Genomic DNA, 12,913 nt, shown 5'->3' with positions numbered 1-12,913 from the left:
TACGGAAAGTGCATCAAGGTAATCAAAAACTTGAAACAGTTTTATTGGAGTAGAACAGTGGACTGAAAATGACATGCCATTGACAATGGAAGTGCAAAGTATCATAACTGGCCAAACAAGATTACTCTCTTTGATTGGTAAAAGACAGCTATAGACTTCTCAAAGTCTTGGTGGCATGACAGACAATCATAATCCTCATCATTTTCTTCCACTTCAGTGTTAATCTTGTCAGCCTCAGTCACAGGTCCCATGCGGCATACAGTGATGTCGAGTGAAGCAGTTGGTCATTGCCATGGGCAACTCCACGTTTTCCTTAATAAAATTGACACACTGATGGTTGACTGTCTACAATAAGAAATGAGTTTGCAAGATCTAGCCTAAATACTTGTACCCAACAGAGGAAGTGCTGGATTGGTGGAAAATATGGAGCTGCCCAAGACTTCGAGAAGTCTTGGAGATTTATCAATTTGTGGAAGGAAAATACATTAGGAGTCTTTCAACATTCTGTGCACCAGACAACTGCATATACCAGGTGTCCAACAGAATTCAAAGACCTACCAATATGGCAGACTTTGTGGATACAATTACCTATATTACAGGTACAGAATGAACTTTTATTTGTTTTACATTAAACTGTCTTAATATAAAAACAATGTTGAAACTTTAAAAAAGGTATATAACAAAGTTAATTATAATTGAAAAGCTTGGAAATGTTTTCCGATTTTTTAAAAATCTTGTCAAATACTCCTGTTTTTAAAAAATAAATCCTACATTTAGCATTTTCCTGTGTAGCTAATAGGCAATAATTATAAGAGTGAATCACTCTAGTCTATATTTGTAATCTATCTACACTGCCACTGCTGTGGTATATTACCATTATACACTACCTACACAATTCAGAAAAAAAACCCACAAGGACTCAAAATTGGAGAGATTGCACAAAATTATATTATTTATAAAAACAAACAATTTTTCAAAGACACTTATTTTGCTGTAAGAACACAGGACAATTTAAATGAATGCTGCTCCTCGCTCCTCTGCTGGTACATCGGACCCACTGATGCGGACTTCTAACATCTGAAGCCAATACGTTTCTCCACTGGACCCCTGGATCAACCTCTGCTGGCTATTTTGCATCCACCCCAGCCACTTCACTTCATTATTGCAACCTCCACTCCTCCTCAGCCCTCTGATTCCAGTGGACAACCTCCAGCAGCGTGACCTCTGATATACTGCACCTCAAAAGGCTCTTGGATCCATTCCCTCTCACGACTGTCTCCAAACCTGGACACTGCTTTGTGGATGTTACATGCTGTTTACAAGTCAACTTCAACCCGTCATAGGATCTCAGACCCACCTCCTACTCCCTTGACTCCATTCTCACTAAATGTCTGACCACCCAACTTCCCATCCTGGCCCCTATGTTAGCTGACATTGTAAATGGTTCCATCTCCTCAGGTACCGTCCACTTTTTTTTCAAAAATCACTTTCATCACCCTCTCCTCAAAAAAACCACCCTTGTCCTTGCAAACTATCCCCTTATCCCCAACATCCCTTTCCTCTCCAAAGTCCTTGAAAGTGTTGTCGCTTTCCAAATCTATACCTATCTTCCACCACTCCACATTTGAGTTTCTCCAATCAGGTTTCCGTTCCTGCCACAGTGCCAAAGCAGCCCTAATCAATGTCACAAATGACATTCTCTGTAACTGACTGTGGTGCATTATCCCACCTCAACATTTCTGGTCAACTACAACATCCTTTTCCAACACCTCTCCTCCATTGTCCAGCTCAGTGGGACTGCCCGCACTTGCTTCCACTCTTACCTCTCCGATCGTACCCAGGGCACGCCCAGAAATGTATTTTCTTTCCACTCTGGCAACGTTACTTCCAGTGTCCCGCAAGGATCGATCCTTAGCTCCCTCCTATTCCTCATCTGCACGTTGCCCCTTGGTAATGTTATCCACAGACATGTTATCAGTGTTCACGTGGATGCTGATAACACCCAGCTCTACCTCGCTTGCCCATCCACTGCCTCAGTGTTGTCAGCCTTCCTGTCTGATATCCAGTCTTGAATGAGATGCAATTTCATCCAGTTTAACACTGGGAAGACTGAAGTAGTCATCTGCATCCCCAGTCACAAATCTGTACCCTCACCACCGATTCTGTCCCCCACCCAGCCATTATCTCAGGCTGAACCAGACGGTTTGCAATCTCGGCATCTGATTCGACCCCGAACTGAGCTTCCGACCCCATATCCTCACCAGCACAAAGGATACCTACATCCACCTCCATAACATCTCCTGGCTATGCCTCAGCCTATGTGCTGCTGAAACTGTCTTCTATGCTTTTGTCACCTTCAGACTCAGCTGTACCAGCTTTCCTGACCAACTTCCCACCCTTCACAAACGTCAGCTCATCAAAGTTCTGTTGTCTGTATCCTATCCCGCATCAACTCCCACTCAACTATCACTCTTCTGCTCACTGACCTACATTGGCCCCTTGTCCCCCAACACCCTCTAATTTAAAATCCTTGTGTTTGAATCCCTTTATGCTTTGCTCCTCTCTATCTCTAATTCTCCCCCCACTCCTCCCCAAACTCTGTTCATCTGACTCTGGCATTTTGTGCATCCACCCCAGCCACTTTATCTCTCTATTGGCCATTTAGGCTCCACGCTCTGAAATAATCATCTTAAGTCCATCTGCCTGTCTTCCCAAGACCAAGCCTTTGATCGTCCCTCCTAATATCTCCTTCTTTGACTCAGGGTCCAATTATTTTTGATTATGCCTCTGGAGACGTTTATCTATTAAAAAGGTGCTATATAAATTCAAGTATGTAAAAATGTTGAAATCCTCCTCTTGTTTTTAAATGAGATTAAAATTGGCCCAGTTAGAGAACAAATTAGATAAGACCAACAAAGGACTCAGGAAATGACTTTGGGCTGGTGCAATGGTAAGTACATGTACAGTTAATAAAACTGGCATGTCTGACTTTGAAAAATCCAATTCCATTCTAACAATCAATGCCTTACATTGGGAACAGATACAAGTTTGAGTTTTGCAGTCTGCTCAGCAGGCACTGTAGGACAAGGGAACAAAAAAAAAAAATCAGGAGGAAATTGCAGGAAACGGCCAATAAAAATACCCACAAGAAAAACAGGACGCCATCTCTATCCTAATTGTGAGTGAACAAAAGGTCACTTTCTTCTTTTTTAGGGTTTTAGTACAGTTTTGTTTTTAATTTGGAGTTTAAAGCTTGGCTCAGAAGTTACCTATGCACCACTTCTTATTTTGAAAGAATCCAACCCACTATTATTACAATCAGGCTCAAAATTGTTCTCAAAGAGAAATTGAGGTGAATTAGGATTTATGTTGATTAATCCAAATTTACCCAAATTGGAACAGCCACAGTTCTGGAACTGAATCTTCTTACAAGACTAATATACTTCCTGCAAAATGTTACAGATGATACCAGATTCTATGTTTGGGAAACTAGACAAGCGCATTACCAAATTCATGGTGTGGGGGTTGCCTAGTTTCTGACTGAGATAGCTCCAATTGCTTAAACCAGGTGGACAAGAACTTTAATATAAAAGAATGCAAGTAGCAAAGAATCGGCTGCACGTGTACAACACATTAAGACATGAGCCATTCTCCTCCATCAACTATAACCCTTTATGGAAGTGCGCATCTCTCCGAATCTACCAGCTCCCATTGACCTCAACAGCAAAAGTCACCCCCATAGCATTATTGCAACCCTATTTGTCTCAGGCTTTGGGATCCTGTAAGATTTCCACTAACACTTCAGGATACCAGCTGGGAGTTCTGTAGCGTTGCCTTCAGAGTGTAACCTGAGGATTTCAAACAAAGCAATCAAGGGAGTTGGATCAAAGCCTGGAGAATGATAGACTACAATCAACTGTCTCCAGCTCGTTGGATTGTTCCTTTGGACATCAGATATTAAGAGGGATGAGAGTTTAATGCTAGAGAAGAATAATCAGGTTCATTTTGGGCTTTAGAGACCATAAAATGTGGCCATTTGTAAAGATGAGGTTGAAGAATCAATCCTAGTGCATCAGGAATCAGATGGAGACACCCTACAGGCTGATCTCCTCCGTATGATTGCCAATAAGTACAGATGCACCCCATCCCTCAACATAGGAGGAGGGCTTTTGAGCCCTGGCAAAGAGATCATGGCATTTATTAATAAAAATGTTGCTATGGCTATAGGCATCGTCAGCATTGCATGACTCAGAAAGTGGTAATATTTATAGAACTATAATTTGTTCCTCTGCACATGAATGTCACACTGTTTTTAAAATAGCCAGATGAACCTCAATTTAAAATGGTTCAGAACTGTTTAGTTCAGCTCTAATCATTGTTTATGTGTCAACAACATATTTTCAAAATGTTTCTAAAGCATTGCTATCCATTATAAATCAAGGCCATTGGTTTACAGTAACTGAACAAGTCACTTTAATTTAAATTGTGTGGTATTTTACTGGTGTTTTGTGGATTATATTCTTGTAATCTATCAATTTTTCTGTGAAAGCCAAAAGCTAGCAGTCTTCATTTTAATATCAAATGCTACTCACCTCCAAGCTCCCAGCTCTGTATATCCCTCCAAGTACCCACATGAGCTTCAGATTAATTGCCTACTTAGTTCTGTCATGCACTGCCAAGGTAAGAGGAAAGGGACTTCATTCAGGTCTACTAGATTGGATCGTGGACCCATTATCAGCTACTGTACCATTTTCTGCGGTCCTTGGTCTGGTCCATCCAGAAGGTGGCATTTGCAATAAGTTTTCATTTGTGACCTGATTGGAGATTGGGCGGGACCAAGAGGTCTCTATGATCCAAAAGATTTTTTTTTTTTTTAAATGACAGATGAAAATCAACCCCACTTCCTCTTTCCTGGCCATTTACCTCCCTACTATTCCTCAGTCAGCATTTTCACTTGACTGCACTTGCACATGTACATGATCAGTCTTAAGTAGATCCCAGACCACAACTACTATACCATTAACATGGGTGATGCACCTCCATTTTGGCCAGATATATACATAATCCTTCATTGTATTTTGCACATGCTGCAATACGTAGGTAATGATTATGTACACATGTACTTAAGTGTTGTGCAAATGTGTTCAATTCTCTGCACACAAAAGACAAAAATGTGGTCCATGGTGTTCAAAATAAAACAGACGCCTTGTAGTAGCTCATTCTTAATATGCTAATGAAAAAGAAACTACTGCATGTCAGCTTGAAAGAACGGCTAAAGTGCTAAATATATATTCAGTATCATGAATGATGGATGAAGTGGCAGAAGTAGTGACTCACTGGAGCTAATCTACTTCCTATGAACCTTTGTAGATTTTTCTGACAGGTTGGGCGCAATGCCAAAAATATCTTTGTGTTCATACAGCTTCAGAATGAATCATACTTCCAAATGACAAGGGTAAATCTTACTTTCTAAACCTACATTAGACACAAACACTGGAATAAGACCAGAATGTAATATCTGTTGACTGAACTATAGATTAAATATGCACTGAATGCTGAAAGGTATCATTTAAAGGGTGACAATGGGATCGGAATTACAGATCTGTTCAATGTACTTGTAATACAGTCCAAGATCTTGATATATGCAGATTTAGTGGCAGAGAAATGTTGGCCTACATTTTTTGCCATGGCAAGTATTCCTACCGGAGATGTGTCAAGGTGGGACGCCTAGTTTGAAAGCTATCTCCACACTCCCATCACCCTGTCTGCTTCCAAGCTCCACTGACTCCTCGCGCTGCAGCAAATCGACTTGAACATTCTGGGCCTCACTTTTAAATCACTCCTTGGCTTCATCCCACCTTACCCTCTGGTTTCAACTACCTTCATGCACCCTCTGCTCCTCGGATATTAAGATACATCTTGTCCCCTGCTCATTCTATTCCATCCTTGGTGAGCATTCATTCAGCAGCTTTTCTCCCGTCCTCTGTCCTCACATATCACAGCTATGCAAATATATAAATAAATCTGCACGTAGCACGGGAAAAACAGGTACTTAGGGGGAAAATGATGATTCAATGCCATATGCCTAATTCTACTGCCCTGCACTGCCCTGATGGAAACGCAGTAATCTTGCCAGAAAAAGATACGTCAATTTTTTTTTAAGTGTAATCAAAATTTTAAACGGCGTGGTAAGTCTTAATGACTTCCAAACAACCTTTGTGGCACTGAAAAATTACTTTTACAAGTGTGGAATCTCATTCCTGCACATTTCAATTGTTGTTGTTGAACATTTAAAAAATGTCTCTTTTATCTCTGTCTTTTAATTCAATATTTCTTACTCTCTCTTTATTTCGCTTTCTGTAACTGATTTGACATTGAATTTACTAACCTAGGTTGCACTTTTTAAAAATTCGTTCACGGGATGTGGGCGTCGCTGACGAGGCCAGCATTTATTGCCCATCCCTAATTGCCCTCGAGAAGGTGGTGGTGAGCCACTTCCTGGTTCTGTGTCTGCGTTGCTTATTAACATGCTTCAGTCTGATTGGTTATGGGGATACACAGCCGCTTACCCCGTTCACACAGGTCCCAGATGACTGGGAGAGGGTACCGTGCGCGTTGGATTGAGGAGCCAATGAGGGGAACTTGCAGTGCAAAAGCCCATGAAAAGTCTACGGGCAAGTCCAAGTCTAACGAGAGGCAGGCGGCGTTCGTTCGCCACTCAGAGCAGAATCCAGCCCAATAAAAAGTTCCAGGAGCTGTAGACATAGATACATGCTGGGAATTGTAGCCGACTATCTTATCTTCAGCTAACAGCAATGGTTCTGGGAAACCCATGAACTGAAGGCATCTCAGAAGCAGAGGCATTATTTGACATGTTTCTTGTCCTATTAATCTTTTTATTATGTTACAAGGTAGTATCTAAGTTTAGAAAGCATCCAAAATTGCAGCTGAATGGAGCAACAAATATTTGGAGCAATTTCATTGGTTTGCCTTTTTTTAAGTGGTAGAATTTGCTGACTGCCGATTGCTCGGATATTATCATCATTCATTGGAAGCTCATGTACAGGTTTCACTTGCTTGTGATAAAGGATGTTGTTTACCTGCTCAATTGTGAGTGTCAGTGTTATGAATATGAAATTTCAGCCAATCAAATGTAAGGGTGATACAGAAATTTGCACGAGTTACACAGTGTGATGCCAGACTGTGACACAGAAAGTGTGATGGACAAAATGTGTGCTCGATGTAGGACTTTTACAATCTACTCCACTTAATTCAAAGTTAATGAATTCAAAATTATATGATAATTAACATTTTCTAGCCCTAAATTCCTACCATACATTGTTAATGTTGCTCAATTCATTTTTTTTAGTTCAAAAAAACAACTTTGAATTATCTGGAGTAGACTGTACAGTAGTGCACTTGGCATTGCTCATGACAAGTCAGATGATATGCTGTTTTATAAGAACAGGTGTGTTATATCATGTAACGTACAATGCTAAGGCGGATGTGTCCTTTTAAGGCCACTATGTCCAATTGATGTTTAGAAAATAAAGCCTTGGGTCAATTAGAGATTGGTGAATAAAATGTGCAAAGCGAGGGCAGCCAGAATTTAATTGCCTTTTATGCTCAGAATTCATGAAGAAATGTCCGGCTCTGACTTTCTGTCTCTGTTTTTGATTTTGAAGTCAGATTACAGACAGACATTCTGACTGCTGTATTAGTTTTAAAATTGTTGCAAGAAATTTGATCAACTGCAAGAAATGTGCCTACAAGTGTGACACAGAAGAGCGATATAGAAAGTATGATGGGCTGTCAGAAAATGTACACACACCTACTGTTTTTTTCTATAATACGTAGATAGATTTTAGTACGTTCTATAAATACTGGTCAACATGCTGCTACACTAGCCACAACTGCAGACTATACTTTCAGTCTGCACATATATTAACTACCCAGCTAATTAACAAAAACTTTTTTTTTTTGCTTTTGTTCCACAATCGAGAGTTGTCCTGATAAACCAGGTCAACTGTACCATGTCCTTACCACTAAATATCAATTAATCACTGCTCCAACACTAAGAAATGGAAAGAAAAAAAAACTTGGGACAAATATAGAAATCAAAAAATAAACTCTTCTTTCATCTCATATTTAAATGACACATACTTGATCTACTGAGACTCCCCAGCAGCACTGTTGTCAGGAAACAAATGGATAAACAAGATGCAGCTTCTAAAGTCTAAAACAAATCAATACTGTGGCTTGGAATGTCCTATCAAGAGGTCTGTTTCAAGAGAGAGAGAATAAATGCAATACACTGCATGATCTGTGCATTATATTTGTTTACTAATTGCTTTCCTGCTGATTTTTTTTGAAACCATGGCAATGCTATTTGGAGTGAGATTACAAAAGAACATTTCAGAGTTCAGCATACTGCTTGACTGCACTGATTGCAGACAACTGGTCGTTTGAAAATATTCCTATAAAAATGAGGCAATTTTAGTTGCTAATCAGATTAAAGTAAATTGTGCAGCTATTAGTAGGCAGACATACTATATGACAGTGCATTGATGATAAATGTGAATTGTGGCATAATTCTTTAAAAAACACAAAACTGGAAAATATAAATTCAGTTTTAACCACTTTGCATGACTTATTCAATAGGGAGAACTGGTTGTACAGATCAACTATCTGGATTTGCACAGAGTGCAAAGGACTCATGTATTCCTTTTAAGGTCGTTTAAATCCGTTTCCATTACAATGAATCCATTTTGAGTCACTAGTTCGTAGAGCCAATTGTTCTCACTGGGTAAAGTCTCACATCACCCCTCCCCCAATAAAAATGATAACAATTAGTTTTCAAAACTTAAAAAAAAAATTTAAAAGAAAACTTAAACTTACTCTCACAGTGTAAAGAGTGCCAGAGCCCAAAACATCGTCCCGGAGTTGCAGCGACCCTTTCACCGGTCGGTTTGCCGAATCAATGTTACGGGCCCACTCCTCGCTCACCGGTTGCCCCCCTCCAATCTGCATTGTTGTGCTTGTGGTCACCTTGTTCAGGTCCTGTTTGGGATGAGAGGATGCAGAAAGGCAGTTTGTTAAGTCAAGGGCTGGGGAAGAGGAGAGGCTCTGAGCACTAACGGTGTTGGTCAGTTTCATTCTCGGTATTTCTTTTGCGCCCAGTGAAAAGCTCTTGAGACCGAGCAAGCTAGCCGGGTTGGACAGTTTCAGATTTGCCATTTTAGGGATAAAGGTGGACAGAGTGGTTGAAATGTCCTCCGCTTCAGATGAAAGTTCATCAGCTGGGGAGCCGGGCGTTAGCGAAGAGCATGGAGACGAGGAGGTGGCTGAATTCTTGATCCTCAGAGAAGCACTGGACGTTGCTTCGTCTAATGATGTTAAAGAATCGTTTCTGAAACGACTGTATTTTGCCCTGTGAAGCATGCCCGGCTGTCTGAAAAGTCCTCCTACATATGATGTGTGTCCAGTGAAACTACAACGAATACGTTCTCTCATAGCCTACTGCTGTAACCGGATCCTGCTACAATCCCTTCGAATTCAAATATATTGGATTTGGTCAAAAATCGAGATGATTTCAGCGACGTGTCGATAATATCCTGTTTCTAATGTTAGCACAGTAAAGTAAAAATGAAAAAATAAATACGCTGGGTTTATGCATCATCAGCTGTTCCCTGGACCTACATAAAAGACCAAACTGCAATGAAGCAAGTTTGTATCACATTGCTTTAAATGTGAGGGCTCTTCAGGAAATGATTGGCGTCTGTCTTCGAAGCTGCTGCAACGGAGTCAGCTTTAAATGCCTGTAGCCCGATTGCAAACCCGACTGACTTTTCTCTTCATCACCCCTAAATCCAGCCGAGAGCTAAAGATGCAGGAACCTTGGCGACGCAAATTGGTTTAATAGGCTTGCACTTCATAGTGCAAAGCGCCAGCGTAGCGAAATTACCCCAAAAAATGGTTTTAACTATCGCGGTGAACGCGTTCTGCACCTCGCCCCCATTCTGCTTCTCAAGATGTCTTTAATAAACTGAACGACGCAAGCGGTGGAGGATTCTGTCAACCTGTCTTCCAAAATGCTCCTCTTCAATTGCACTGCAAAGATTCCTCCTAGAAAATGCTGACAACTCTATACGAGCGAATGGTTTAATGTCCTAGACAACATTCTCCAACCGCACTATGTTCCTCCACACACAATGCAGCCAGCTTCACGCAATAGTTACAAGCCGGAGTCACAGCAGTACGGTCTGTGGGAGGAGAGGATATAGGGAGCTGTTGCAATTTTTATGAATGAACTTTTATGAATGAGTTTTTTTCCTCTCAGTGCACATGCTAATAAATCTGTGAATGAAGTGTAGATTGCTGTAATTGACTGACAATCCCTGGGGTGGTTTCCTCTCATCCAATCAGCAGAAAGCTTTCTGACTCATACACCACAAATGTACTAAACGACCAGCACTGGACATTTACCCATCTGCACTTTTTTTTAAAAAAAGTCCTTCTAGAAACATACATTTTAGAAAATGTGACAGCTAGGAATTTGCATTATAAATATTAACATTGAAAGTTAGGATTAAAATCTTGAGACATTTCCAAGAGGCAAAGATCAAATCTGGCGTTGAGCTGACGCGTGGAAATATGGTACTAATCCCGTGGGAAGTCATGATGCATCTTTCACGGAGCTTGGAGTTCTTTTTATTGACTGTTGGTTCAATCTCCGGTCTACTGCAACTTCCTGCGCCTATCAAATTTACTCTGAAGACATAATGAAAACTGCAAGGCGGCCAAGCACACAGGAAGCCAGGATCTGAGTGGGCAGACAGGAAAAAAATTAATCTGGTTTTGTTCATTTAACTTTCAAATTTAGTAAAATATTGATAGCTAAACCATCAGAAGAATATTTCACTCAGACCTGACTCTTCCTGATGTGAATCACAAAAATGACGTGCAGTGTGAGTAATTATGTCGTGCTGCCACGCAATTAATTAGAGAAGAATTAAAACGACCTCAGCCGAGCCTTCTGGAAGGTGGCGAGCAAAGGTGAGATGCCTTCCCAGTGAGAGGAAGGGGATAGATTCTCACTTTGGGCCCCTGACATTCCTCTATCAAAAATGGGAGAAATGAATGTTTTTATGCTAATTAATTAATTGCTGATGAAGTTGCACCTTTACAACCCATGCTTCACGAGAATGCAATTTCATGAAAAACTAGGAGTCAATCAAAAACTAGGCTCAGGAAGTTGCATTAGACCAGAGATTGAAACAACAGTCAATAAAAAGTGCCTCCAGTAATGATCCTTTAATGTTCTTCAAGCAATTAATGAGCCACTTGAGTGCTTCTGTCAATCAGGGAATGTAAAGCTTTTCTATTTTGTCACCCATCCAGTGTTGGTGTCACATACCCCCAGGCCATGTCAGCTCTGGCACAGATTGGATGCAGAATAAAGCTTCCTCTACCTTGCCTTGACAATGATGTGGAGATGCCGGTGATGGACTGGGGTGGACAAATGTAAGGAATCTTACAACACCAGGTTATAGTCCAACAGTCCAACCAGGTTACAGTCCAACAGACTATATATGCGGTACCTTCCATGGAATCCCACACTCACCTGACGAAGGAGAAAGCCTCCGAAAGCTTGTGATTTTCAAATAAAACTGTTGGACTATAACCTGGTGTTGTAAGATTCCTTACATTTGCCTTGACAATGCATTTTTATCCTTCCACCTAAGAAGAACACCCTCTACCGTACCAGTGTAAATTTTCCCTTTCCCACACCAGCCATCTTTATGGGCTCTAGAAGTCAGATTTTCAATTTGTACTGAGCTGTGCGGTTTTGTACTATGAGCCTGTACTCACTGGGATCTTTGTTCAGACTGTCCAAGCTCATGTAAGACCCAACTTATAGTTGACAAAAGGAAAAGAATTTCATCTCACCAGCCTGGACTGAATAACTCACTGTCCATACAGTCTCCCCATTCACTTTTTTTTTGGAATTCTTTTAAGTCAGCAGGGGATAGGTGGGGGCGAGGAGAGAGTCCCTTACTAGCTGGGTTATGATGATATGAGAGACGTTTGGTGCCAAGACAGCATTTATAATGATTAATCATATTTATATTTTCATGCATTATATATTTTATACATTAGTATGCGTAGATTGAGGTGATCAAATACTCTACAAGACATGATAGTTCCTATGTTGCAGAGACCAAGGGGTAGGGAGTGGAGAATCATATAGAAGGGCAGGTGGCAAGATGGAATCAGAAGATTTGGTGGATGGACTATATTCTGGAATTACCCCTGATTATGTTTAGGGATCAGGAAATATTTATGCAGAACTTTCAGGATATTAAGTAGATGCAGTGGAGTTGATGAATAGTAATTGTACACGTCTATGGAGAAAGCAGCCTTGATGGGGGTGAGTGGCCTCTCCCTGTTCTTTCATTTCCTATTAGTTTGTAAAATTTACCTTCAAACTTTTGAATTATAGAAAACATATAAGATGCCTTAGAATGTAATGTGAAGCTGTAACTCAACCGCTGGGTTAAAATTATGCTAATTATGGTTTATACTATCATCCAGTCACCACACCTGTGTTACATATAGAACAACAGATGCCTGAAAATGTGTTTCCAAGGATGTAACACAATCAGAGGGTCCAGATGATGCCATTAATTGTGAGTGTGAAACTGACGTGGTTCATTAAGTTCTCTGATCAGCTTCAGAGGACACTCAAACATCTGCAGTTTTATATAATGTACGTACTTCCATTCTCCTTGAGACGTTTGAAAAGCTCAATTTAATTGCATGACTCTCCCTGTGAGTATGTTGCTGTCCCTTTCATTGCTGGCAGCACACAGGTGATTACAGTATTATTAGTGACATTCAGATGCAAGAAATT

The 12,913-nt window shown here is 40.6% G+C and overlaps 1 protein-coding gene across 4 annotated transcripts in view; it reads right to left on the bottom strand.

Annotated features, from left to right (window-relative positions):
• The window catches only part of LOC137301828 (SHC-transforming protein 1-like), a 90,113-nt gene that overhangs the window by 58,024 nt on the left and 19,176 nt on the right, over window positions 1-12,913 (bottom strand). For 2 of the 4 annotated variants that reach the window (XM_067971487.1, XM_067971486.1), the window contains exon 2: window positions 8,899-9,060. The exons of 1 other annotated variant lie outside the window; for it this stretch is intronic. In XM_067971487.1, coding sequence (XP_067827588.1) covers window positions 8,899-9,030 — 132 coding nt within the window. In that variant the 5' untranslated portion in view covers window positions 9,031-9,060. Of the gene's footprint in view, window positions 1-8,898; window positions 10,470-12,913 lie in introns of those variants that run through there. One more of the 4 variants, XM_067971485.1, reaches the window with a different exon arrangement.

The sequence above is a fragment of the Heptranchias perlo genome, chromosome 34 (genome assembly GCF_035084215.1).
Source record: "Heptranchias perlo isolate sHepPer1 chromosome 34, sHepPer1.hap1, whole genome shotgun sequence".
Taxonomy (NCBI): Eukaryota; Metazoa; Chordata; class Chondrichthyes; order Hexanchiformes; family Hexanchidae; genus Heptranchias; species Heptranchias perlo.
This window is presented reverse-complemented; position numbering and strand designations above follow the sequence as displayed.